This window comes from Perca fluviatilis, chromosome 8 (genome assembly GCF_010015445.1).
Source record: "Perca fluviatilis chromosome 8, GENO_Pfluv_1.0, whole genome shotgun sequence".
NCBI classification, from domain to species: Eukaryota; Metazoa; Chordata; class Actinopteri; order Perciformes; family Percidae; genus Perca; species Perca fluviatilis.
Window position 1 is genome coordinate 41,866,966 of NC_053119.1, and position 23,883 is coordinate 41,890,848.

Genomic DNA, 23,883 nt, shown 5'->3' on the forward strand with positions numbered 1-23,883 from the left:
TGGTGTATGGGCTACACCTTGATAGAAACACATGCTACTCCTTGGTCCAAGGACATCTAACAACACAGAAGTGGAAGACAGATTGATGATGAGGCCTCCTGCAAGTCCTTTTCTAACAAATATTGAATTACAATTTCCTAAGAGGTAATAAATGCATCATATTCATGTCCATAAAGGTACTAGCTGTCTGTGAGCTATTTGGCCTCATCTTCAAAAATGAAGTACCGTAAAACTTCAAATAGGATCCCGGAGTTTTATTTGATCAAATAGACCATTGGGACAGGCATCTATGGGATGTGGATAACCGTATGGGGTTATTTGTAGGGATGCTTGACATTGATTTTGTACCGATATCCGATATACCAATATTGTCCAATGCTTAATTTCCGATACCGATATTAGCCGATACAGATACCGAAACATATGATCGTTCATAGGCTTACTGCCCACTGTTCCATGACTCCCTTGGGGATTTGAATGTTTTAAAGGACTAGCCAGCAGCCGGTAGGCTAACTGGGGTGCGGTGCTTACTACCCCTTTGAGAGAAGATGCCAACTGAACATTTCTTTGACTGAGGTAAACTGAAAACAAATAGCAACACAAGAACAAAAATTCAACTCATTCCACTCATTAGATCTGCTCTGCTCAAGAATTTATTTACTCTACAAACCCTGTGTGTATGCTGGTTGGCCAACAACCTACACCCATATTTTGTCTGCATTCGCTTTGAGAGGAAACAAGCTTCCCAATAAGGTATAAAATGACATACTTTAGTCATTTTAAACCATTTCAAAAACCGATACCGATATTTACCGATATTGAATTTTAAAGCCAATATCGGCCGATAATATCGAGCATAGTTATTTGTCCAAGGGACAGGCGTCTGGGACTGGGCTATTATTTGAAGTGTTACGGTAGGCCTGCAACCTTTCTGAGATTCCACTAATCAGCATAATTCAACACAGCGTAAACTTTGACCTATTTTGATGTTTTTTACATTTTTGGGAAGTTACATTTTTCATTTTCTGCACGACTAACAAAAATGACTGATTGATTGTTTCGACGAAGATCTACATGTATGCAATGTTTGTTCTTTGGTGACTAGCGTGACTTGAAATGTATTGAGTTACAATTACTAAATCTCAACATGCTTGATTAGCCTAAATGTAGAGTTACTACAAGTTACTAAAAATTGTACAGTAAGTAATTACATAACTCAATAGGCCTACATAGTTACTTTGTGCTTCTGCCATGCAGGACCCATATATGTGTTCCCAGATTAAACCCATGCCCACTCGGCACATAAATACAGTGCCTTGCGAAAGTATTCGGCCCCCTTGAACTTTTCGACCTTTTGCCACATTTCAGGCCTCAAACATAAAGATATAAAACTGTATTTTTTTGTGAAGAATCAACAACAAGTGGGACACAATCATGAAGTGGAACGAAATTTATTGGATATTTCAAACCTTTTAAACAAATAAAAAACTGAAATATTGGGCGTGCAAAATTATTCAGCCCCCTTAAGTTAATACTTTGTAGCGCCACCTTTTGCTGCGATTACAGCTGTAAGTCGCTTGAGGTATGTCTCTATCAGTTTTGCACATCGAGAGACTGACATTTTTGCCCATTCCTCCTTGCAAAACAGCTCGAGCTCAGTGAGGTTGGATGGAGAGCGTTTGTGAACAGCAGTTTTCAGTTCTTTCCACAGATTCTCGATTGGATTCAGGTCTGGACTTTGACTTGGCCATTCTAACACCTGGATATGTTTATTTGTGAACCATTCCATTGTAGATTTTGCTTTATGTTTTGGATCATTGTCTTGTTGGAAGACAAATCTCCGTCCCAGTCTCAGGTCTTTTGCAGACTCCATCAGGTTTTCTTCCAGAATGGTCCTTTATTTGGCTCCATCCATCTTCCCATCAATTTTAACCATCTTCCCTGTCCCTGCTGAAGAAAAGCAGGCCCAAACCATGATGCTGCCACCACCATGTTTGACAGTGGGGATGGTGTGTTCAGGGTGATGAGCTGTGTTGCTTTTACGCCAAACATAACGTTTTGCATTGTTGCCAAAAAGTTCGATTTTGATTTCATCTGACCACAGCACCTTCTTCCATGTTTGGTGTGTCTCCCAGGTGGCTTTTGGCAAACTTTAAACGACACTTTTTATGGATATCTTTAAGAAATGTCTTTCTTCTTGCCACTCTTCCATAAAGGCCAGATTTGTGCAGTATACGACTGATTGTTGTCCTATGGACAGAGTCTCCCAGCTCAGCTGTAGATCTCTGCAGTTCATCCAGAGTGATCATGGGCCTCTTGGCTGCATCTCTGATCAGTCTTCTCATTGTATGAGCTGAAAGTTTAGAGGGACGGCCGGTTTCGTAGATTTGATTTGTAGTGGTCTGATACTCCTTCCATTTCAATATTATCGCTTGCACAGTGCTCCTTGGGATGTTTAAAGCTTGGGAAATCTTTTTGTTTCCAAATCCGGCTTTAAACTTCTCCACAACAGTATCTCGGACCTGCCTGGTGTGTTCCTTGTTCTTCATGATGCTCTCTGCGCTTTACACGGACCTCTGAGACTATCACAGAGCTGGTGCATTTATACGGAGACTTGATTACACACAGCTGGATTCTATTTATCATCATTAGTCATTTAGGTCAACATTGGATCATTCAGAGATCCTCACTGAACTTCTGGAGAGAGTTTGCTGCACTGAAAGTAAAGGGGCTGAATAATTTCTGCACGCCATTTTTCAGTTTTTTATTTGTTAAAAAAGTTTGAAATAGCCAATGAATTTCGTTCCACTTCATAATTGGGACCCACTTGTTGTTGATTCTTCACAAAAAATTACAGTTTTATATCTTTATGTTTGAGGCCTGAAATGTGGCAAAAGGTCGAAACGTTCAAGGGGGCCGAATACTTTCGCAAGGCACTGTATGTCATGCAAGACCCATATATGTGTTCCCAGATCAAACCCATGCCCACTCGGCCCATAAAACTTCTATGCAGGATCCATATATGCATTCCCAGTTCAAACCCATGCCCACTCGGCCCATAAATGTGCCATTCAAGACCCATATATGTGTTCCCAGTTCAAACCCATGCCCACTTGGACCATAAATATACAAAGCAGGACCCATATATGCATTCCCAGTTCAAACCCATGCCCACTTGGCCCATAAAAATGCCATGCAGGACCCATATATGTGTTCTCAGTTCAAACCCATGGCCACTTGGCCCATAAAAATGCCATGCAGGACCCATATATGTGTTCCCAGATCAAACCCATGCCCACTTGGCCCATAAATATGCTATGCAGGACCCATATATGTGTTCTCAGTTCAAACCCATGGCCACTTGGCCCATAAAAATGCCATGCAGGACCCATAATTGTGTTCCCTGTTCAAACCCATGGGCACTTGGCCCATAAAAATGCCATGCCGGACCCATATATGCATTCCCAGTTCAAACCCATGGCCACTTGGCCCATAAAAATGCCATGCAGGACCCATATATGCATTCCCAGTTCAAACCCATGGCCACTTGGCCCATAAACATTCTATGCAGGACCCATATATGCGTTCCCAGATCAAACCCATGGCCACTTGGCCCATAAACATTCTATGCAGGACCCATATATGCGTTCTCAGATCAAACCCATGCCCACTTGGCCCATAAACATTCTATGCAGGACCCATATATGCGTTCCCAGATCAGACCCATGCCCACTTGGCCCATAAATATGCTATGCAGGACCCATATATGTGTTCTCAGTTCAAACCCATGCCCAATTGGCCCATGCCTGTCCCTTATGGGGCCCATGTAATCAGCTCATGTGGGCTTCCTATGTGGGACTCATACTACAAAACCTACATGGGACCCGCTGATTTCACCCAGCCAAAGCCCATGCCCACACAGTAACCATGGAACCCGTACTTAACCCATCTGGGCCCCACATGTCATTGCTGGCTGGGTAGTTTGCACAATGTGAATTAAAGGGATATTTCACCACTGGAAAGATGAATATATCTTTAAATTGGGTCACTTATGTAAAAGAAATGTGATTTTTGTTTTTAGAAATTGGTGCCTTCTAGGCCGAGAAAAGCCAGAAAATGTGTTTTTGGCTCATGTGGATGAAAGACACCAAATCCCAGAATGCACTTGCTTTGATTCACTACGAGGTCACCCCAAGCCACGCCTACCGTTTACAGAGAGGCAGTCAACTGAGTCAAGTCTATTGTGTTTTATTGTCATTCGTTTCACCGTGGCTCAAGTGGTGTTACACATTCAAAATACATAAAAACGACATTATATAAAAACAACATACGAAACAGTGCACACACATTATAGGCTCCGTAAAGTTCAGCTAACACATACTAGCATTAGCGCTTGGTGGGCTGTAAACACAGAGTAGAAACACAGAGTAGAAACACAGCATGGAATGTAGAATGGTCAGCATTTAACAGTCACAAACTCCACCAGCAGTTATAATAATAAGTTTATTTGATATAGCACCTTTCACAGACAAAGTCACAAAGTGCTTTACATGATAAACATTTGTACAAAACATAGTAAGTTCTAAAACTAAAAAGACTACAAGACTAAAAACAATCATTAAAAGACACCAAAAAATTACATACATGAATCAAAAGCAAATTTAAACAAGTGTGTCTTCAGCTGCTTTTTAACAGCTTCAACAGAGACTGCAGAACGTAAAACAATAGGAAGCGCATTCCACAGGTTTTGCGCCACCGCTTCAAAGGAACGGTCACCTCTAGTTTTTAAACGGGTGCATGGGACAACCAATAATCCATAGTTAGAAGACCTGAGGGGCCTGCTCGTAGTGTACGAATGGAGCAAAGCTTTATAAGTCAGAACCAAAATTTTAAATTTGATCCTGAAGTTAATTGGAAGCTAATGTAATGAGTATAAAATTGGAGTGATGTGCGTCCTGCCAGACCTGGTCAGCAGCCTTGCAGCAGAGTTCTGGACTAGTTGTAGACGTTCCTGGGACGATTTGCTGAGACAGGTGAAAATAGAGTTGCAGTAATCAAGCCAAGATGAAATAAAAGCATGAATGATCATCTCAAGCTCAGAATGTGAAACAGCTCCTCTAAGTTTGGCAATGTTTCTTAATTGAAAGAAACATGTGCGGGTCAGAGATTTAATATTTTAATCCAAGTACATGTTATTATCAAATATTACACCAAGATTTTTCAGTTTGGACTGAACAGCTGAGGACAAGGAGCCCAGCAGCTGACTAATCTTGGAAGCTATAGTGTCCGGAACAACAATTATGACTTCGGTCTTATTTTCACTGGGCTGTAGAAAGTTGTTTGCGAGTCAATCCTTGATTGAATTGAAACATCTAAGCAATTTCAACACTTTCTCCCACTTCTGGTAGCTGTGCCAAGAGAAATCTCAATCATTCCCAATCTTACAGAGATGGAGAGCGTAGGTATATGTAAGGAGATAACATAAGCACAGGCTAATTACTGATCACTAACATGCTAGTTAACATTAGTAATTAAACCTAAACAGCTAATGTAAGTCGAAAACTGCCTGTGAGCTTCTCCTGTACTATACGGTAATTCCTCTACTGTGTGACAGTAAGTCTCGTGGTTATGACCCAATCGTTAGCCTATTTTTATAAAAGCGTCTGCTACGGAGCCATAACCTGAGGTACAAGGTAATGGAGCCTTTTATACATTGTCGTGTTTCTTTAGAAATAAACAATGGACAAATAGAGTCTTTAAACGCTTCAGATGTAAAGTTATTCTCTGTCAAGTGACGTAAAAAAAAAATGGTGGTCAGTGGAATGCTAACAGTAGGTGATACCTTTGTAGCAACAAAATGGCGCCATCGAAGGTTCGAGTTCTGAAGCGAAGCTTAACCCCTTGGACTGACCTGCAGAGCAAATCTCAAATTTGCCGGAAGTTCGTCAGGGTTTACCCAGGCTACCAAGGACCCCTAAAAGGAGCAGGGACCCCCTACTACCCTACCCTATGTATACAATATATATATTGTATACATTGAGTTGCATATTAAACTGGGCCTACAATAATGTGTAGGGCAGCCTAAAGCCTTTATACATAACTTTTTTACATAGAATACTAAGCTATTAAAATAGCCTAATATGTAACTGTTGGCATGATTTTATAGTCAGTTTTAATGTTAAAACATACATGTGACGATTCACTGTGTCTGTGGATGGCCTTAGTGACTACCTTACCTATAGGCCAGTATGCCTATTATCAGTGGGGATTTATATTTGTTAATAATATATTCATGTTAAGACTTTTAAATTGAACTTCAAAAATGAACAATAATTTGGAGGCCCCCCTGCATTGACTCTGAGGACCCCCTGTTGAAGATCCCTGCTTTAGTCACTGGATCTCCTAACTCAGGGGTGTCAAACTTATTTTAGTTCACGGGCCACATACCCCAATTTGATCTCAAGTGGGCCAGACCAGTAACAGATCAGAAACTTTATCTGCCACAGAGTTTCTGTCAGCTTGATATTGGCAAATGCAAGTTGCTTCTGCTACGACAGCGTTCTAAGGCCATTGCAGGAAGAAAAAAATTGGAATTAATTAGTTCTCTGCAATTTTTACACTTTGCAAAGTCATCCAGTGGGCCTGACTGGACCCTTTGGCGGGCCAGTTCCGGCCCACGGGCCGTATGTTGGACACCCCTGACCTAACTGAACACCTATTGTGATTTTGGAGTGATGTGTTTTTACTACTTTCCATCAAACACAAAAGGAAAGGAATATATTTTGGCAGAAGAATGCTGTTCAGGGCGCCTGGGTAGCTCATCCGGATTGAGCACGCGCCCATGTATAGAGGTTTACTCCTTGACGCAGCAGCCGCGGGTTCGACTCTGGCCTGCGGCCCTTTTCTGCGTGTCTTTGCCCATCTCCCTCTTCCCTTTCATGTCTTCAGCTGTTCTATAAAAATAGAGGCCAAAAAGAATCTTCAAGCGCTGCAGCTGTTCTGGGGGCTTTATTAACACACTTTAGATTGGGGTTTCCTTTATACATGCACAGATGTGTGTTGCCATTGTCATTAACTAAACCAAGTAGGATATAGTTTCTCAAGATGAATCTCCTCCCATTTACAGACTTGTAATGTCAAACCTGCCAGTATGGCAAGTCTCCATGTTACTGCACTGTTAGCTCTACAGAGCATAAAGCATGTGATGTGCCTGAACACTGTAAGCTCACTGTGAGGTACAGTCATAATATGAAAGATAGCCACTAGGTGGCACCAGTGAACTTAGCTGGTTAGAAGCCAACTCTAGTTTATCCTGTTCATGTTAAAAGGCAGGAGCATATTTGGGAAAGCAAGTGTGTGACCCAGGAGTTGGTGGTTCACAACCCTGGATGGAATGAAACCTTATGGCATCAACCAGCTTACTTGAGTTATAATTCACTTACTTGGTTGTATGTTGCTATATGCAAAGGAAATGTGAGATTTTCAGTAGTGAAGACCTCCTGCTATATCTGTAATTACAAGTTAGGGATGTATACAAACCTTCAAACAAAGTTAAAATATTTTCACCTCATGGATTTTGGAAATGAAGTGACCTTTCAAAATGTAAATTGATTTCTAAATAGGTGCTACATATACCTTTTGCCAATGAATTCACCATGTCCCTGCAACATTAAAATAAACCTACAGTATTAAAATGCTCAATTAGTATCATGACAGAATATGAGACGAACCAATAGTCTACCTTTGTAAAGCTATAACTTCCATTTGAATCATCCATGCAGGAAACTAAAGCAGCCTGTCGTCAGCTCAAAAGGAAATCCTGGCTAATCTCATGTCTGTATCACAGTTAAACAAGAATACAAAAAAAGTACAGTGAAAGAACTCAACAATATAATGTATTACACACTTGATAACAAGAAGTTTGAATACCATAGGATACCATTGGGGTGACATACTGTTTAGATTAATAACATGAAAATCATAATTTGGCAATGTATATTTAAATTAAATAGATACAGGATATGCAATTAACTTTTCTGAGAATATATATAAATTATTTATATATGTTTTGATTTATTGTATGTAGTTGAATGATCATGCAGTTGAAGTATAACATGTATTTTATTTTGATAGACTAAAAACAAAGCATGCTTTACATGGGATAAGTTTGAGCCAATAGGAGATGAGTGCGGTGCCACACGTCAGACGTAAGGGGCGTTCCAGAGAAGCGTCCTCTCCAGTCAGTAGTAAGCGGAGTTGACTGTGGCGCTCGAGCTCCATTGAGAGTAGCTCCCTGTTTCAGTGACTATACAGGCGGACGAGGGGGCGGACCGGCGAGAGGAAACTTCACCGAAAACAACCTCCATATATAACTGTTATTATTTATCAGCGCTAATATTTCTGACGACAGACGGGTTTCTGCTGACAGACGCGCCAAGGGTTGCGCGAGGCGGCTCGCGCGGCGAAGGAATAACGTTAGCAGGAAAACGGAGAGAAAGGTGAGGTGAAGAAGAGAAGGAGGAGGACAGTGACAAGTAAGCGGACTGAGCCACAGGTAGCCCCCCACACGTTAGCTGTCGTGGCAGAAGAAATCAAAGTGCAGACGGGTCATGCGGATTTCTCCGGTCGCTGATCGGTAAACGGTGCGGAAAAAGAGAAGAAGAAGCAGAAAGCAGAAGAAGCCCGACCTCCGCCTGTCCGTCCGGTCCGAGGGAAGAGCCACCATGTCCCGGAGAAAGCAGAGCAAGCCCCGGCAGATAAAGCGTAAGAACCCAGCAGCCTCACTGCTTCATGTTATTAGGGGCGGGGTGTGGAGGGAGCCACGCGCGCTCTGAGAAGAAGCCGCAGGTTTTGTGCGGCGCTTCGGTTGAATTATGCGTTCACTATAAAAGTTAATAAGTAGTATAAAACCCAAGTGTAACGCCCGACTGTCTCGACAGTAGTTTTATGACACCGTTTATATGGGTAAGCGTCGCCTAAAACACAACCTAGACCCACACACAAGACTTTGTTGCGCATTTGATAATATCAGAAAATTGAACCTTAAAGTACAAGTTCAATTGAGTTCAGATAGGCTGCAGCATTTTCTCAGAAAAGCCGAGGGACGTAGCCCACCCTTTTTTTAAAGACCGTTTTTCAAAGCTATTTAAGCGCCACTTTGGCAGCCTTGCTATCTAGACTGTGGAGGAATACAGAAAAGTTTTCATTTATTAGCCTGTACAGAATGCTTTGTCCATTGGCAGCTAGAACTGTAGCCGTGGCTTCCTGTTTAATTCTGTTGTGGAAACGTCAGTGTTCTCTGAAAAAGCCGATGTGAACAGAGATAAAGCAGCGATCCGATGTGAGCCCAGATAAAGATTAAAATTGGATCTTTTTTATTTGTTTTCTGTCTGAGGCAGCGCCGAGGCCGCTGGTGCATTTCCCCCCCTGGCTTTTCACTTCTCTTTTCCAGAGATGGGGCGTCAGATAGGCCGCCTGGCTGATCTCTCCTGCTGATAGCTGCTTACAATTGGATCTTTTTTTCATCTATCCCTTTAACTCAATAATGCAATAATGCGTTTGAAAGGCCTTCTCTTGGTTTGGCGATTGGCTGGTCTCCGTGCTTGACGAGTTCTTCCTGTTCATAAAACGTGTGAAGGTTTATCGCTGGTGACTGATGTTCAAAGTTGATATAAAAGCATATTAATGATGTTGTGATAGGCATTTTGCACACTGAGCTGACGAAGAGTCTCGGTCTAAATGTAATGTCATTATACTTTTAAGTGTTCATGTAGTCTATCTATTTGGAAGCCAGAGCTGGAATGGAAACATGACATCAGCAGGACAGTTTGTTTGGTAAGTTATCACATTGAGCAAATAATGATATCTTGTCATCAGTGATTGTGTCACTGTGTTCCTAGAAACCGAGTGTCTAAAAGCAACATTTGGAGGCTGTTTGTTATCATCTTGCAGTTATATATGATATCAATCATTTGTCATTTCTGACCAAATAACCAGATTAAGTATCCTGGCGCAAGTGACAGTAGTGTATTTGCTCGGAGATTTCTGATTTTTGAAAAAAATACATCCAATGGCAGTGACCAACCTTTTTTTCGTGCTGCAAATCTCAATTGTGAGTTTTGTTGAGACCAAAAGGTCAAAGGGAGCACGCAGCATTACATCATGTCACTAAGTTGTAGGGGTGGGAATCACCCGAGGCCTCACGGTACGATAGCTTCACGATACCTATGTCACGATACCATGTTATTGTGATTTTAAACCTATTGCAATATTCTTTTATATACTGCAATTTATTACCTTTTTTCCCAAACTTCAAATTTTTCCCAATTTCAAATAATGTCCCCAAAAGAAAACTTTGTTTTATCTAAAAAGATACATTTCTTTGTTTGTTCATCTCACTTTCATTTTATTGCTGTAAAATCAGATTATCAAGCAGACAAACTGACCAACACATACATAATAGATCCATATTTGGCGTCTGTGTATCAATACAGTATTGCACCCTCTACATAAATGATCTAGGTGATTGTCTCATTTTAATATCAGGCAGCTAGCAAGTAGTTTCATAGTTGTTGTTGAGTGTAAATGACAGGCAGCTTTCACACACACATATCGTTGTTTAAAGGGACAGTTCACCCCCAAATCAAAATACACATACCTTGCTATTTATCAGTCTAAGCGATATCTCCAACACTGGCTATCATGCACCAAAACAATCTAGCACTGCAGGTAAGAGGAAAAATATGTATTTTTGATTTTGGGGCTTGTCCCCCTGAAAGCTCTGAATCGGCACCTCCAGGATTCAGAGCTGCAAAGCAGTCTGTCCTGTCAGCTAACATTAGCATTGGCTTCATTAAGCCAAAGTGCAGAACTGTCAACAGTATCGTACTGGGTTGTCAGGCCAATATCAAGCATTGTCACACATGACATAGTTTATTAGGGGTCCAAGCCCGAGGGGGATGGGAAAACGCGGTTCACAGATCCAGCGGAGCTGTGGAACCCTATTGCTTTCCTAAGGATTATTATTATTTTTCTATGCCTAAAACAGATACTACAACCTAAACCGTACATGGTAGGGAGGTGCCGTTTTCAGGACTGGTCCAGATCCCTGCATGGAACTGGGACAAAAAAATCCAAAATAGCAGAGATACGCGTTTGGCCCTATAACTCCCAAACCGTACATCGCACATTAAAAATAAACGGATCCATGCGTTCCCTGAATTCAGCTGAATCTCGTGATACAGGCCATGCCCACTGAAAATCATGATTTATCGTAAACATACTTTTTCTAACTCCTCCTAGACAGTGCAAACCGATCTGCACGAAACTTGGTAGGTAGCATTTCCAGACCGACATGACAAAAAGCTATCAAAAGAATTTTTATAGGATAAAAATTGCGCAAATTATGCACAACCAAAACACATACTTTGCCATATCTCAGCCAAAATTAATGCTATCAACCTGAAACTTTAGATTCTTGTTTACCATCGTGAATGAGGGGTAGGAAACATCTTCGGCTTCATCCTGCTCCTTTTCGGACAAATTTTTGAAATTAGAAATTGTAATAGTATTTTTAATATTATTTGTAAACACTGTATAGGTATTGTTCTTTTCCTTTGTGTGTTGCTGTGTGTATGTATGTATGTGTGTATGTGTATGTGTATATATATATATATATATATATATATATATATATATATATATATATATATATATATATATATATGTATGTGTGTATATATATATATATATATATATATATATATGTGTATATATATGTATATGTATGTGTGTGATATAGTATATATATATATGTGAGATATATATGTATATATATGTGTGTATATATATATATAGTGTGTATGTGTATATATGTATGTATATATATATATGTATGTATATGTATATATATGTGTGTATATATATATATATGTGTGTATGTATAGTATATATATATATATATGTGTGTATATATATATATATATATATATATATATATATATATATATATATATATATATGTATATATATTGTATATATATATATGTGTATGGTATATATATATGTGTATATGTATATATATATGTGTATATGTGTATATATATATATATATTCAATTCAATTCAATTCATTTTATTTATAGTATCAAATCATAACATAAGTTATCTCGAGACACTTTACAGATAGAGTAGGTCTAGACCACACTCTATAATTTACAAAGCCCCAACAATTCCAACAATTCCAGTAATTCCCTCAAGAGCAAGCAGTGCGACAGTGGCGAGGAAAAACTCCCTCTTGGGAAGAAACCTCGGACAGACCCAGGCTCTTGGTAGGCGGTGTCTGACGAGCCGGTTGGGGTGTGATGAACAGTGGCGATAGTAGTCACATTAATAATGGAACAGTGACTGGATGTAGCGGGAAGCTGCAGGGTTCAGCAGGACGCAGCATGACATTGCAGGGCATCGCTGAGCTCAGCAGGGGTGCGGCAGGACCACGGCGACAGCTGCAACCAGGGTCTTGGTGCCAACGTTCTCAAGGAAATACGCTGGGGGAAAAAGCATAAGGACTCGGGGAGTAAACTCCCCAGAAGCTAGGATTAGTAACAAGCATTTCCGGGACGGGCTGCACACAAATAGTAATAGTAATAGTAATAGTAACAGTAATAGAAACAGTAATAGAAAGGGAGAGGAGAGAGCAGCTCAGTGTGTCAAAGGAAGGAAGTCCCCGGCAGTCTAGGACTATAACAGCGTAACTATAACAGGTAACTAAGAGAGACAGGTCATAAGGAGAGGTAGCTTTTTCGGGCTTAGAACTCTCCCCCCGCCGGATCTGGCTTGGCTGGCCTGCCTCCCTCTACTTTGTTATGTATTATTAATCTAACAATTATGAAGAGAAGCAGTTGGGCCAGTTAGGTGAACACTGCAACTCCTCACCCCTAACTATAAGCTTTATCAAATAGGAGAGTTTTAAGTTCATTCTTGAATGAGGTGACAGTTTCTGCCCCCGATATATGTGTATATGTGTATATGTGTATATATATATATGTATGTGTATATGTATATGTATATATATATATATATATGTATGTATATATGTGTGTGTGTGTGTGTATGTGTATTTGTGTGTATGTGCGTATATGTATTTTTAGTTTTGTTCAAAATAAAAAGAAATTAAATGAAAAGAAACAAAAACATGACCCCCTGGGGCTCGCCACCAAATTATAAGAAATTTGGCCACTAGGGGGCGCCACGAGTACAAAACGTTTATATCTCATGAACGGCTCATCCTATAGTTACTAAATTTTGAGTGTACCATCTAGGGCCACTCCTGAGGCCACCCCTATAGTGGGGTACTGATTCGTCAAAGTGGGCGTGGCCTATGGGACCCAGGTTTGGATTTACCACGTACACTAATGTGAGCAAGTTAAAATTTACAGGGTAGATGTACAATGGTTCATGGACCTTACATACCAAAAATTACACATATGGACCCCTAGGTGGCGCTATAATTACGCAAAACGTGTTTTTGCCTATAACTCCCACATTTCACATCGCACATTAGAAAACGTGTTCCTTGAATCGAGCTGAATCTAATGATATAGGCCATTCGCAATATCGCGCAATGCGCAAAACCAACTTTTTCTATCTCCTCCTAGGCCGTCCGACCTATTGGCACAAAACTTGGTACGTAGCATCTCCAGATGGACCTGACCAAAAGTTATCAAAAGAACTTAAACGTTAAACTATTCGCAATTTACAAGCAAACTAATTTCCGTAGCTAGCCACAAAACACTAACTTTAGCATATCTCGGCAAAATTAATACGTATCAGAGCAAAACTTTGTAGTATTGTTCGACATCCCACTCCGACGCTCTGAACCAAATTTGGTGAGGATCGGCCATTAGGGGGCACCATAATAAACGTAGACGAGTTTTGGCAAATAACCCAATGCATTTAAATGGTAAATTTGCAATGGCAATATCTCTGCCGCAGTAAATGCTATCATCACAACACTTGAGATTATTGTTCGACATGCTCTATACCAGATTTGGTGATGATCGGCCTTTATGGGGGCGCTATAATTGAGTTTTTTTGGTTTTGGCCTTTTGCTAAATGAATGGGAAATTTGCTATTGGATTTCACTACAGACTTTGGAGCTCGCACTTAGTGAAATTTCCTGACTTTTGCCTCGCCGACATTGTGGCTTCTCCTTTCGTTGGCTCCGCGTGTCATCAGGGGCGACTTGCACCAGGGGGGACTCGCGACGGGGAGGCTTGGACCCCGTCATAACTGCTTGCAATTCTAGTTTATTTTGTCTTACAACAACATACACACAATACATTTTAGTAGTTACCATAAGCGGAAAGCCGTTATATACATGTAATATATATAGTGCCACTTTGGAACGTTCATCATCAGACCACATTATGAAATGTAAAGTATACCCCTAATGTAATATCCTAATGAATGCGGGCTAACTGTTTAATCACTAGCATTAGCTAGCTAACCTGGACATAGGAAGGTAATGCTCTTGGTTGCTCACTGCCCATAAAGATGAGGTGTTCATTCCTAACTAGATGCAGTTAAAGTTCTTGTCAGCTGCTAACTTTCTACCATAAGTTGTCCCCTAATAGCACTGAACTCATTGTTCTTGTTGTTGTTCATCTGCTGGGTTGCTATTAAGGATTTCTCTTGGTCAGGTTCTCTGGTGTGCCACTGCAAGTAGCCTAGTCCATATAGTCTGTCACTTCCTTGTTTTTCATATGTTTCCATAGAGAGGCCTATCAGCTGTGAACTCCCGGCAGGCACCTACATACAGCAAAGCCAGCAGCGAGGCCTGGAGATGTATCCCAGACCCTGAGGCTGATAAACCCAGGCTAGACTTGGCGTGTGTATATATATGAGAGAGAGAGAGAGAGAGAGAACGAGAGAGAGAGAACGAGAGAACGAACATGTGTACGTCTCAGGGGTGTTATGGCCGTCTTTATCAGTGCTTCTGGTCCACTATGCTTCCCTGTGCACCAGGCCCCGGCTGCATTTGAGGCCAGCCAGGCTCTCAGCCCCGTGACTCTCTTGTGATTTGGCAGACATTTTGATAGGAAAGAGTGAGGAGTGATAAGGACTTTGTTCAACTGGGGTGTGTGGGGGTTCAGCCGAGGTGGGGGCTGCTGGTGTTACCACTACTACCATTCCTATTACTTACTAATGCAGTGTGTCCACTAGGGCTGCACAACATATTTTTTTATGTATCGCCATCGTGATATAAACTCTCAATATACACATCACAAAAGGCTGTGACATATGAGGAAAATATCAGTAGAAAACTACACTTTAAAATGTATCTGTCACTCTTTTTGATAGGTGGCTTTTATATTCAATTCAATGTTCAATTTGTTAAATAAAAGAATGTTGAAGATGATTTCCTTATCGCATATTTTACTCATATCGTGCAGTCCTAATGTCCACCACGTTGTTTTGAGCATGCTGCTTTCTGTCGCTGATAGGACAAATTCCAGTCAGGTCACGGTGTTGTTGGTTTGAGTTTCACCTTCACAGTTATACACCTATAACTTCCTTTCTAAAAATGATTCATAACACACATTGATGTAGTTTGATAGTGTTCCATTACAAGGGTAAAGCTGAAGCCAAGGGATGGTTATTTAGTTATTGTAATTAGTCGTTCTTTTCTGATCCACTCTTAGCTCTGTGTAATTAAGTCTGTTTTGGTGTTCATCTACTGTAAATGCAAACTCAACTCTTCCTGCAGCAGCGTCCCAGTTAAAGCTTCCCACTGCAGAGCCCTCTGGAAGGCATTTAATGTGAAGCGGGTGCAAGGAGTTTTGAATGTTACTCAGAAGATGAGAACGTGGGTTCTTTGAGCAACGTTAAGCGACAAACGTTAATTTGACACATTGTTGCATTTGAATATGTGCCACCTAAAGCAGTTTAAAGCGAAGTGTTTATTTGCATACTTGGTGTATGCATACATTTTGGGTGTGAGCCCATAAGATTAGGAACAGACTGGTATCGCTTTATTAAATGAAGAATGGACAGACTTTTTTTGTCTTTTTTTTTGTTTAGTTTTACATTCCAAGGGAGGAATTGAAGAAAAGAAGTACACAAATGAGCTGGTTAAATGAAGAGGTAGGGCTGTCTCTTAAAAAAAAATTGATTTGTGATAATCTGACCAAACTCAGATTTCAGAGCCTTGTACCCTTTTAGAAATTATTTTTTGTGTGGGTTGGGTTTGTGTGTTTTGTTTTGTGTGTGGGGGGTGGTGGTGGGGGGGGGAGGAGGAGGGGAGGGGGGAGGGGGGGGGGGGGGGGGAAAGAAGAGAGGAAAAGGGGGTGTTTGTTTTTTTTTTTTTTTTTTTTTGGGGGAAGGGGAAAAAGAAAAGAGAAGATATTTTTATTTTAAATAAAAAAAAAAAAAATTAAAAAAAATTTAAAAAAAAAAAAAAGGGTTTTTTTTGTGGGCACCAGCGGCGGGGGGGGGGGGGGGGGCAACATAATTTTTTTTTTTTTTTTGGTGGGATAAGCGGGAGCTGTTGGTTGAAGAATTAAAATGCAAATGTTATACTCAAAATCTGTACAAGAATAAAATAAACTGCTACTCCATTTGTCTCCAAATGACGCCCCAGAGAAGCATGTTTCAGCCAAGGAATCATTACCATTAATGTGAAGGCACCTGTTGCTGTCACTTAGTGAGGCAGCAGAGGCACTGGGAATGAAAAGAATGTCAGTTTTACAATATATTTGATGATTAGGCTATGTAGATTGAATTTGAAAAAAATTACAAAAATCAAGTTTAAGAGAATTTGAACAAATTATGACATGCTCTCTCATTCACTTGAACTTGCTTTTTTAGAAAAGTGGAAGCCCTATGATAAAGTGAAGGCTACAGGTGCTTTCTCCCTCTAACCTCCAGTACATCATCGAGGCAAACAAGTGATAAGGGCTGGTTATTTACCAAAATGTGTCTGTACCACCAAGTATCAAAAACTGTCTCAAGTACTGAAGGTTGGCATCCAATGTCTGGTCAAAATTAGAAGGTTGTTGACTTATTCTTTTGTCAGAAAGTGCCTGATTTTATTTGGGAAAAGTTGTGGTGTAGTAGCATGTATCGTTCTGATATTAGCCCAAACCCAGGTATTGTATCGTGTGTTTAAAATATACATATTATTTTTATTATTATATTATTAACAGATGTGTACTACTTACCCTGTATGGATGTGATATGATTGCTATCATTGTTGTATGGCCTGGCTTAGGTTAAACCCTTTGAACAAATACATATAGAGAATGAATGCTATACAACTTTCTTTTATTGTCTAGTTTGTCAGTCATAACAAAAAGAAAAACATAAAAAAATACTTAAAAGTATATTTTTTCAGGGCTTAATTATGTGGTATTGGATTATTCATAGACTCGCACACCTGCCAACACCGATACCAGCATTTAAGGCAGTATCGGAGGCATTTCTGATATTGGTATCGGTATTGGAAGAACTCTTCATTGTACCCAGGCCCAGCCCCACAATTTATGAACAGTAGTTTGGTAGTTTGCTGGGCAGCTCTGGAGGAGCAAAGCTCCCCCCCCCCCCCAAATCTCTGAACTGAAATAACTTTTGTAAAAACCTTCATTAAACCAACAATTAACAACAAAAACCACCCACCCACAACGGAGACATTAAGACAACATAACATGGATATCTTTTTCAGTTTTTTTTTCTCAACAATGGATTAGGTCCAGGGCTTTCAGTGGGCCCATAGTTGAAGAGGAGAAGCGGGTGTTTGTGTAGCAGATAGATATTTGTCTGTGTCTCTTTGTGCGTCATCCTCCCCAACGGTTGGTGATCTCTCAGCCTGATAAGGCTTCTCTCCATGATGGGGAGATAGGAGGCAGGCAGGCTGGATCCCTGGGCTTATATTTTGGCAGTTAAGATGGGAGACGTGATAAAACTTGGCGACGATTGCTGCTGCTGATATCACAGAAAGCAAGAGAGAGAGAGAGAAAGAGAGGGATGGGAGGTTGGGCAGATGGAAGGAGAGATGGAGGATGGAGGGCACATTGTAATTACATCTGGCGGTTGCATGCCATTTTCCCAGCGTTGTTGCGTTGTTGTCGGCGGTTTTGTTTGCAGTTGGCTGGGAGTGGATCTCTAGATAATTAAAAGAAGATAAAAGCAGAGAGAGAGTGGGGAAAAAGTGTGAGGAAAAGAGGAGGAGTGGAGGTAGATAGTGGGAAGAAAGAGATAGAGAAAGAGTGGAAAAAGTGTGTGCAATACATAGCTGGTAGATGAATGTGTTGTGGTGTGTTTTTAATGGCAGCCCAGCCAGCTCTGCTGCTCCCCCACCCCTTTTGTGAAAGATGTTTGGGGCTGATAAGAAGGCCTGCTGATGGTAGATAGATAACGCCCTGCAGATCCACACTACTGATTGTGTGTGTGTGTGTGTGTGTGTGTGGTGTGTGTGTGTGTGTGTGTGTGTGTGTGTGTGTGTGTGTGTGTGAGTGAGACAATGTTTGGTTCCTATGACATCAGTGCTAGAGCTCAGAGGTCAGCATGAATAATAAGCTGCCTCCCACGGCTTAAAGCAAACCGGGACGCCTGCAGAGTCCAGACAAGGAAATCGCCACACTGACCACCTCCTCCTCCTTCTTATCTACTTTTTGTCTTTCTTTTATAAAACTTGTTAAACTTCTTAATAGCTTATTGAAAAGGTGTTTTCAGATTTCTGAAATGACTCCAGTTGAGTGTGTTTCAGCCGAAAGGAATGTGTTACTGTGTTTGTTTTTTTATCAGTAGTCTGACCAGGCCCAGGTCACGTGATTATTATATGGACGCACAATTGAGAGATGAATTCATTCTTTGTGAGCCAAAGTGAAATAAAACACACAAGCACATCTAAATTCCAAGCACTCACACTCACACACAAACACACACAGAAGACTCATGCAGTGCCTTGGTGGCTTTCCCCTGTGTTTTTTTTTCTGCTTCTTTGTTCTGCTTTTAGCTTGATGTGAACTTTTGATAAGCCGCAGGGCCTGATCTCCGGTGCAGATAGAGATCGCCAAGTGTGATTAGAGTTGTTATCAGGCTGGAGCAGGCAGGAGCCGAGGCTCCACCGCAATAACAACAGGCCCAGGCAGGAGCAGCCGGGGTCCAGACCCTGGCAATCAGTTCCAGCCCTAATGGGATTAATGTTGTTGTATAATTAGATGATAGGTGTGAATGCATTTCTTTTCTCCCTCAATCTTTTCTCACTCATTCAAAACTCCCCCTCCTCCTCCTCCTCCTTTTTCCTCCCCTTGTCTCTCCTCTCTCTCCTCCCTAACAAGCATTGTCATTTATTAATTTAATTAAAATTAATACCACATATTACTCATTCCAGATTCTGTGTAAGATAGTGCAGACATGTTGGGAAATTTTGGTGTTCATTGATGATTATCTCCAGGGTGATTTCTTTTTTTCTTTCTTTTTAAAAAAAATATTCTTTTCTGTTAAAGGCGTAAAACTTGAAGAGCGTACTGTAAGCGGGAGGAAGAAAAAGAGGAAAGTAACAGCATCAGCGGGTTGACTCACACTGGGTTGATTCTACTGACAGATATTAAACTGGTTAGATGGTGACTGATTAGGTATCGGATGCCAACGATTCTCATGCTCATGATGAGATGGCTCGGTTTGAGTGTTGCATATGACTGCAAACTCACACCATATGCACATATAGTATCTGCAAGGGGGTGGACAAAATACAGTTTTAAACACTTTTAATACATGGTTGTTTTCATGGTGTGGTTTGTCAAAACAGTCCTGATTGGATCTTTGTAAGAGTGCTGTCAGTTCTTTGAAGGTTGAAGAAGCTGAACATTTACTTTCCATAATGGTTCAATAATGTCTTTATCATGTGACCAAAACATTACTTGAACTTGACACATACATTTTGGATTTGCCTGTTTTCTTTGTGCTCTTGTGTAAGGTTTTAGCTTCCTTGCATTAATGTATGTGTTTGTATTGTGGCTATCCGAGCAGCGTTGACAGAGTGTGTGCATGTGCATGGTCAGATACACCAAAGGGGGAAGTTGGCAGGGTTATAGAGGAAACACCGTTTGTGTTCGGTGTGTGGATGAGTTATTACCCTTTCCTGCTATTTACCCAGGGGACGGCCTCGTTGTGAATTATGGTTCCCCAACTCAGCGCCGTTGTAAACGGTGTCACCCTTGACCTCAGCGCTGACGACTCCATGGATGAGGGAGGCGAGAAAAACATTAGCCCGGCCAACAGTAGCGTAATCTACGTCCATACTGTTTGCTCTAGCAGTAATTACCACTCTGCCAGCTCTTCCCAGGGAGCTTTGTGAGGGCTTAACTCACGGCTGACGTGCTCCCTATTGCAGACGGTGGATGTTTAACTAGTGTAACCCAAGAATCCCAGCCTTCTTCTCGACCTGTTGTCAGATCCATCCATGAAAACACAGGTTTGAGGACACCACATCTGATGGTGCAGTGATGGTTATCATGCAAGGTTTTTTTTCAACATTTGACAGAGATGTTTAAATGGATATATTTTATATATATATATATATATATATATGTATATGTATATGTATATGTGTATATGTATATGTGTATATATATATGTGTATATGTGTATATATGTGTATATGTGTATATATATATATGTGTGTATATATATATATATATGTGTATATGTGTATATATATATATGTGTATATGTGTATATATATATATGTGTATATGTGTGTATATATATATATGTGTATATGTGTGTATATATATATATGTGTATATGTATATATATATATGTGTATATGTATATATATATATGTGTATATGTATATATATATATATATATATACATATATGCATGCATGCATGCATGCATGCATGCATGATATATGAGCATGCCAAGAGTTAGGGGGAGAATAGCAGGTTTACAGAATATATACCTCACTTTATCAAAGCTGTTGAAATGGAGGCCATTTATTTGGGGTGTATAGTAGGGCTTAGATGATATGCCTTTGTCCCGATTAGATTCTTTCGCGATACATGGGTGCTGATTTGATTTGTATTGCCATTTTAATTTTTTAATTTTTTATTTGTATTGCGATTCGATAGTATTGAGTATTGCGATTTTCTTTTCCTTCTTTAACAAAAATTAGAATGGCCATCACATGTCAGTCTGACATTAATTTCATTTGTAAAGTACATATCATGTATTTTCTACATTTTCTGTCTGTTTTGCTGGAAACGGATATGATGTAGTCGCAGTCGGCAGTCCTGTATAAACAGAAATTATTTAGGTCAATCATTGGTACAAAAATAAAAAGGTTTTCACCCAGCAGTGACAATATGAAGCCTTTTTCCCACTTGATAACTGCAGCAGGTGCACACAGGGTCAAAGGTCAGTGTGAAAGAATGTGCGTGTATTAAGCACTTTATGATCCGTCTGGAGAGACCGTGGAGTATTGTTCCATCTTGTCAGGCAGCTGTGACCCTTGACCTCTTCACTGTTTGATTTAATATTGGTGGTCTGGGACTTCAGGCTTGGCAGCTTCAAGCTACAGTTGCATTTATTGTCAGTCGGTCCAGACAAAAGCGTGTGTGCGTGTGTGTGCGTGTGTGTGTGTGTGTGTGTGGTGTGTGTGTGTGTGTGTGTGTGTGTGTGTAAGCAGGTCAGGCGGTATTGTTTGCCCAGGTTGCATTAACACCCTGGAACAGAGCGCTCAGCACAGTAGGAGCAAATGTTCTGTCTTATCACTGCCTCTGGGGGGGCCTTGTCATAACACTGGCGGTTTCTCTCTCTCTCGTACACACGGATATATCCACGCAAACACACAGTCCTTCCGAGTGTCCGCAGTCATTCTGACCAGAGATCTGAGCCACATGGCTCACAGCTATCCCACACACAAAAACAAGTCCTGCAGCCACACAGCCAACTACACACACAGCTGCTGCCTATACACTAGGGCTGGGAGAAAAAAAACCAATCAAAAATCTTATGTATTGTGATTTGTTTTTGCAGTGTTTTTTAAAATTGATTCTTTTTCCTATAATTGAATTTCTGTTTATACAGTACCGCCGTCAGCGACTACATCATATCCGTTTCCAGCAGGCCCGGATTATCCATAAGGGCACTTGGGCCAGTGCCCAGGGGCACCAACCATTCACAACCAGTGCGGGGCACATGACACAAGCTTTAACAATATTTTCCCTAAATTGTTATATTATTATATTATTATAATTGTTGAAAGACCATACATTACAAGTTATGAACACTAATTTCATAATAATAATAATAATAATAATAATAATAATAAAAAATTATAAATAAATCAATATTACATGACCACTATCCCTCCCCCTCCCCAATCTGTCAAAGTTGAGTTGGTCCACGCAAATGTATCATTTAGGGGGTGGGGTTTAACAATAATCAAAAGTAGCCAGTTTTTTATCAACATTTTTTATCATAATGAATGTAAAATATTAACTGTTATAAAAAATGATAAGTGGTTGGCTTTCTTGATTCAATGTAATTGGCAAGCAAAGAATTTTTTTTTCCCCCCTCCCTCTGGGTGAGACTTGGTTGCGCCCACCCTTCCGTTTTTCAAGCACATAGCACGGCCAGCACTGCCGGTGCGCTTCGTGAGTTTATTCAGTAAGCTGAGAAGTGTAAAAGACCTGTCCACAGTCTGCGCTTCTTTTCCTAGAACTCGTATTTCTTTCAGAGGACTTTGTTCAATAAATCCATATTCTTCGATCTTTATATTGATAGTCTTTTTTTCCATATCTTATTCATTTTAGATCCTTTTATTGTCGTTAGCTGTGATGCTAAAGCAGTTTTAGCTTTCCCATGATGCTTTTGAAAGTTTTTGAACAATCAGAGGAGTTGCTTTCAGGGCCCGTGAAATAAAGTCGGAAAAATACATATTTGACCGACCCACAATGCTGCAATATATAGTATTGATTTTGGCTTTTTGAATTGATAGGCATTTTGAATTGAGACATTTGAATATAGTGCTCACTGCTCATATGTATTTAGTTGGTCAAATTGGTAAATTACATGAGAAATCCCCTTGATTGTCTGATATTTTTGCCAGGAGGACAGCACGAGTAAAGGGGGGTAGTGGATGGGGGACTTTGAGGTATAGTGCCCAGGGGCACCACATTGTCTTAATACGGGCCTGGTTTCCAGCAAAACAGACAGAAAGCAGAAAATGTAGAAAGTACATGTTATGTACTTCTTTACAGTTAATTTTGGACCCTGCACAGGCAGATACAGCATTTCTCAACAGCTGATATAAATTGAAATAATGTTTTGTTCCTCTTATCTTTGAATTCAAACATTTTCATGACAAAAATGTAGCATTTCCCCAGGAGGTGCGCTGCTGCTAGGGCAGTAAAGACTTTTACGACGATTAAGCAACCCGGCTGGTTATAGAAATGAAAACATAAAGAAGAAGAAGAAAAGGAAAAGAAAAGCAGAAAAGAATAGAGTGGGGGGGAAAAGAAGAGAAACCAACCCAAAGCCAGGACAGCCATCATATGTACAGTAATGTACAGGAGAAGAGGAAGAAGATGAAGGCAGGAGAGAAGGGGACAATGAGGGAAAGAGGAAGCAGAGGAGGGTCAGATGGAGGAAAAGTAGGAGGCGATAAGGGCGACTCAGTGGCCGAGACAATGCAAGTAGAAAGAGGAGATGCTGGAGGAGCCTCCTGGGAACCACCTAAACAGGAGGTCTAGACCAGCGGCTTCTCTTGCTGTCTGTCTGTCTGTCTACACACGCACACGCTAACACACACACACACACACACACACACACACACACAGACACAGACACACACAGGCACACAGACACACAGACACAG

At 40.6% G+C, this 23,883-nt stretch overlaps 1 protein-coding gene across 1 annotated transcript in view; it reads left to right on the forward strand.

Moving 5' to 3' along the window:
* The first annotated feature begins 8,252 nt into the window (after positions 1–8,252).
* Positions 8,253–23,883, forward strand: part of zfpm1 (zinc finger protein, FOG family member 1) — a 139,285-nt gene continuing 123,654 nt past the window's right edge. Inside the window, exon 1 of the mRNA XM_039808248.1 lies at positions 8,253–8,763. Coding sequence (XP_039664182.1) covers positions 8,724–8,763 — 40 coding nt within the window. The 5' untranslated portion in view covers positions 8,253–8,723. The remainder of the gene's footprint in view (positions 8,764–23,883) is intronic.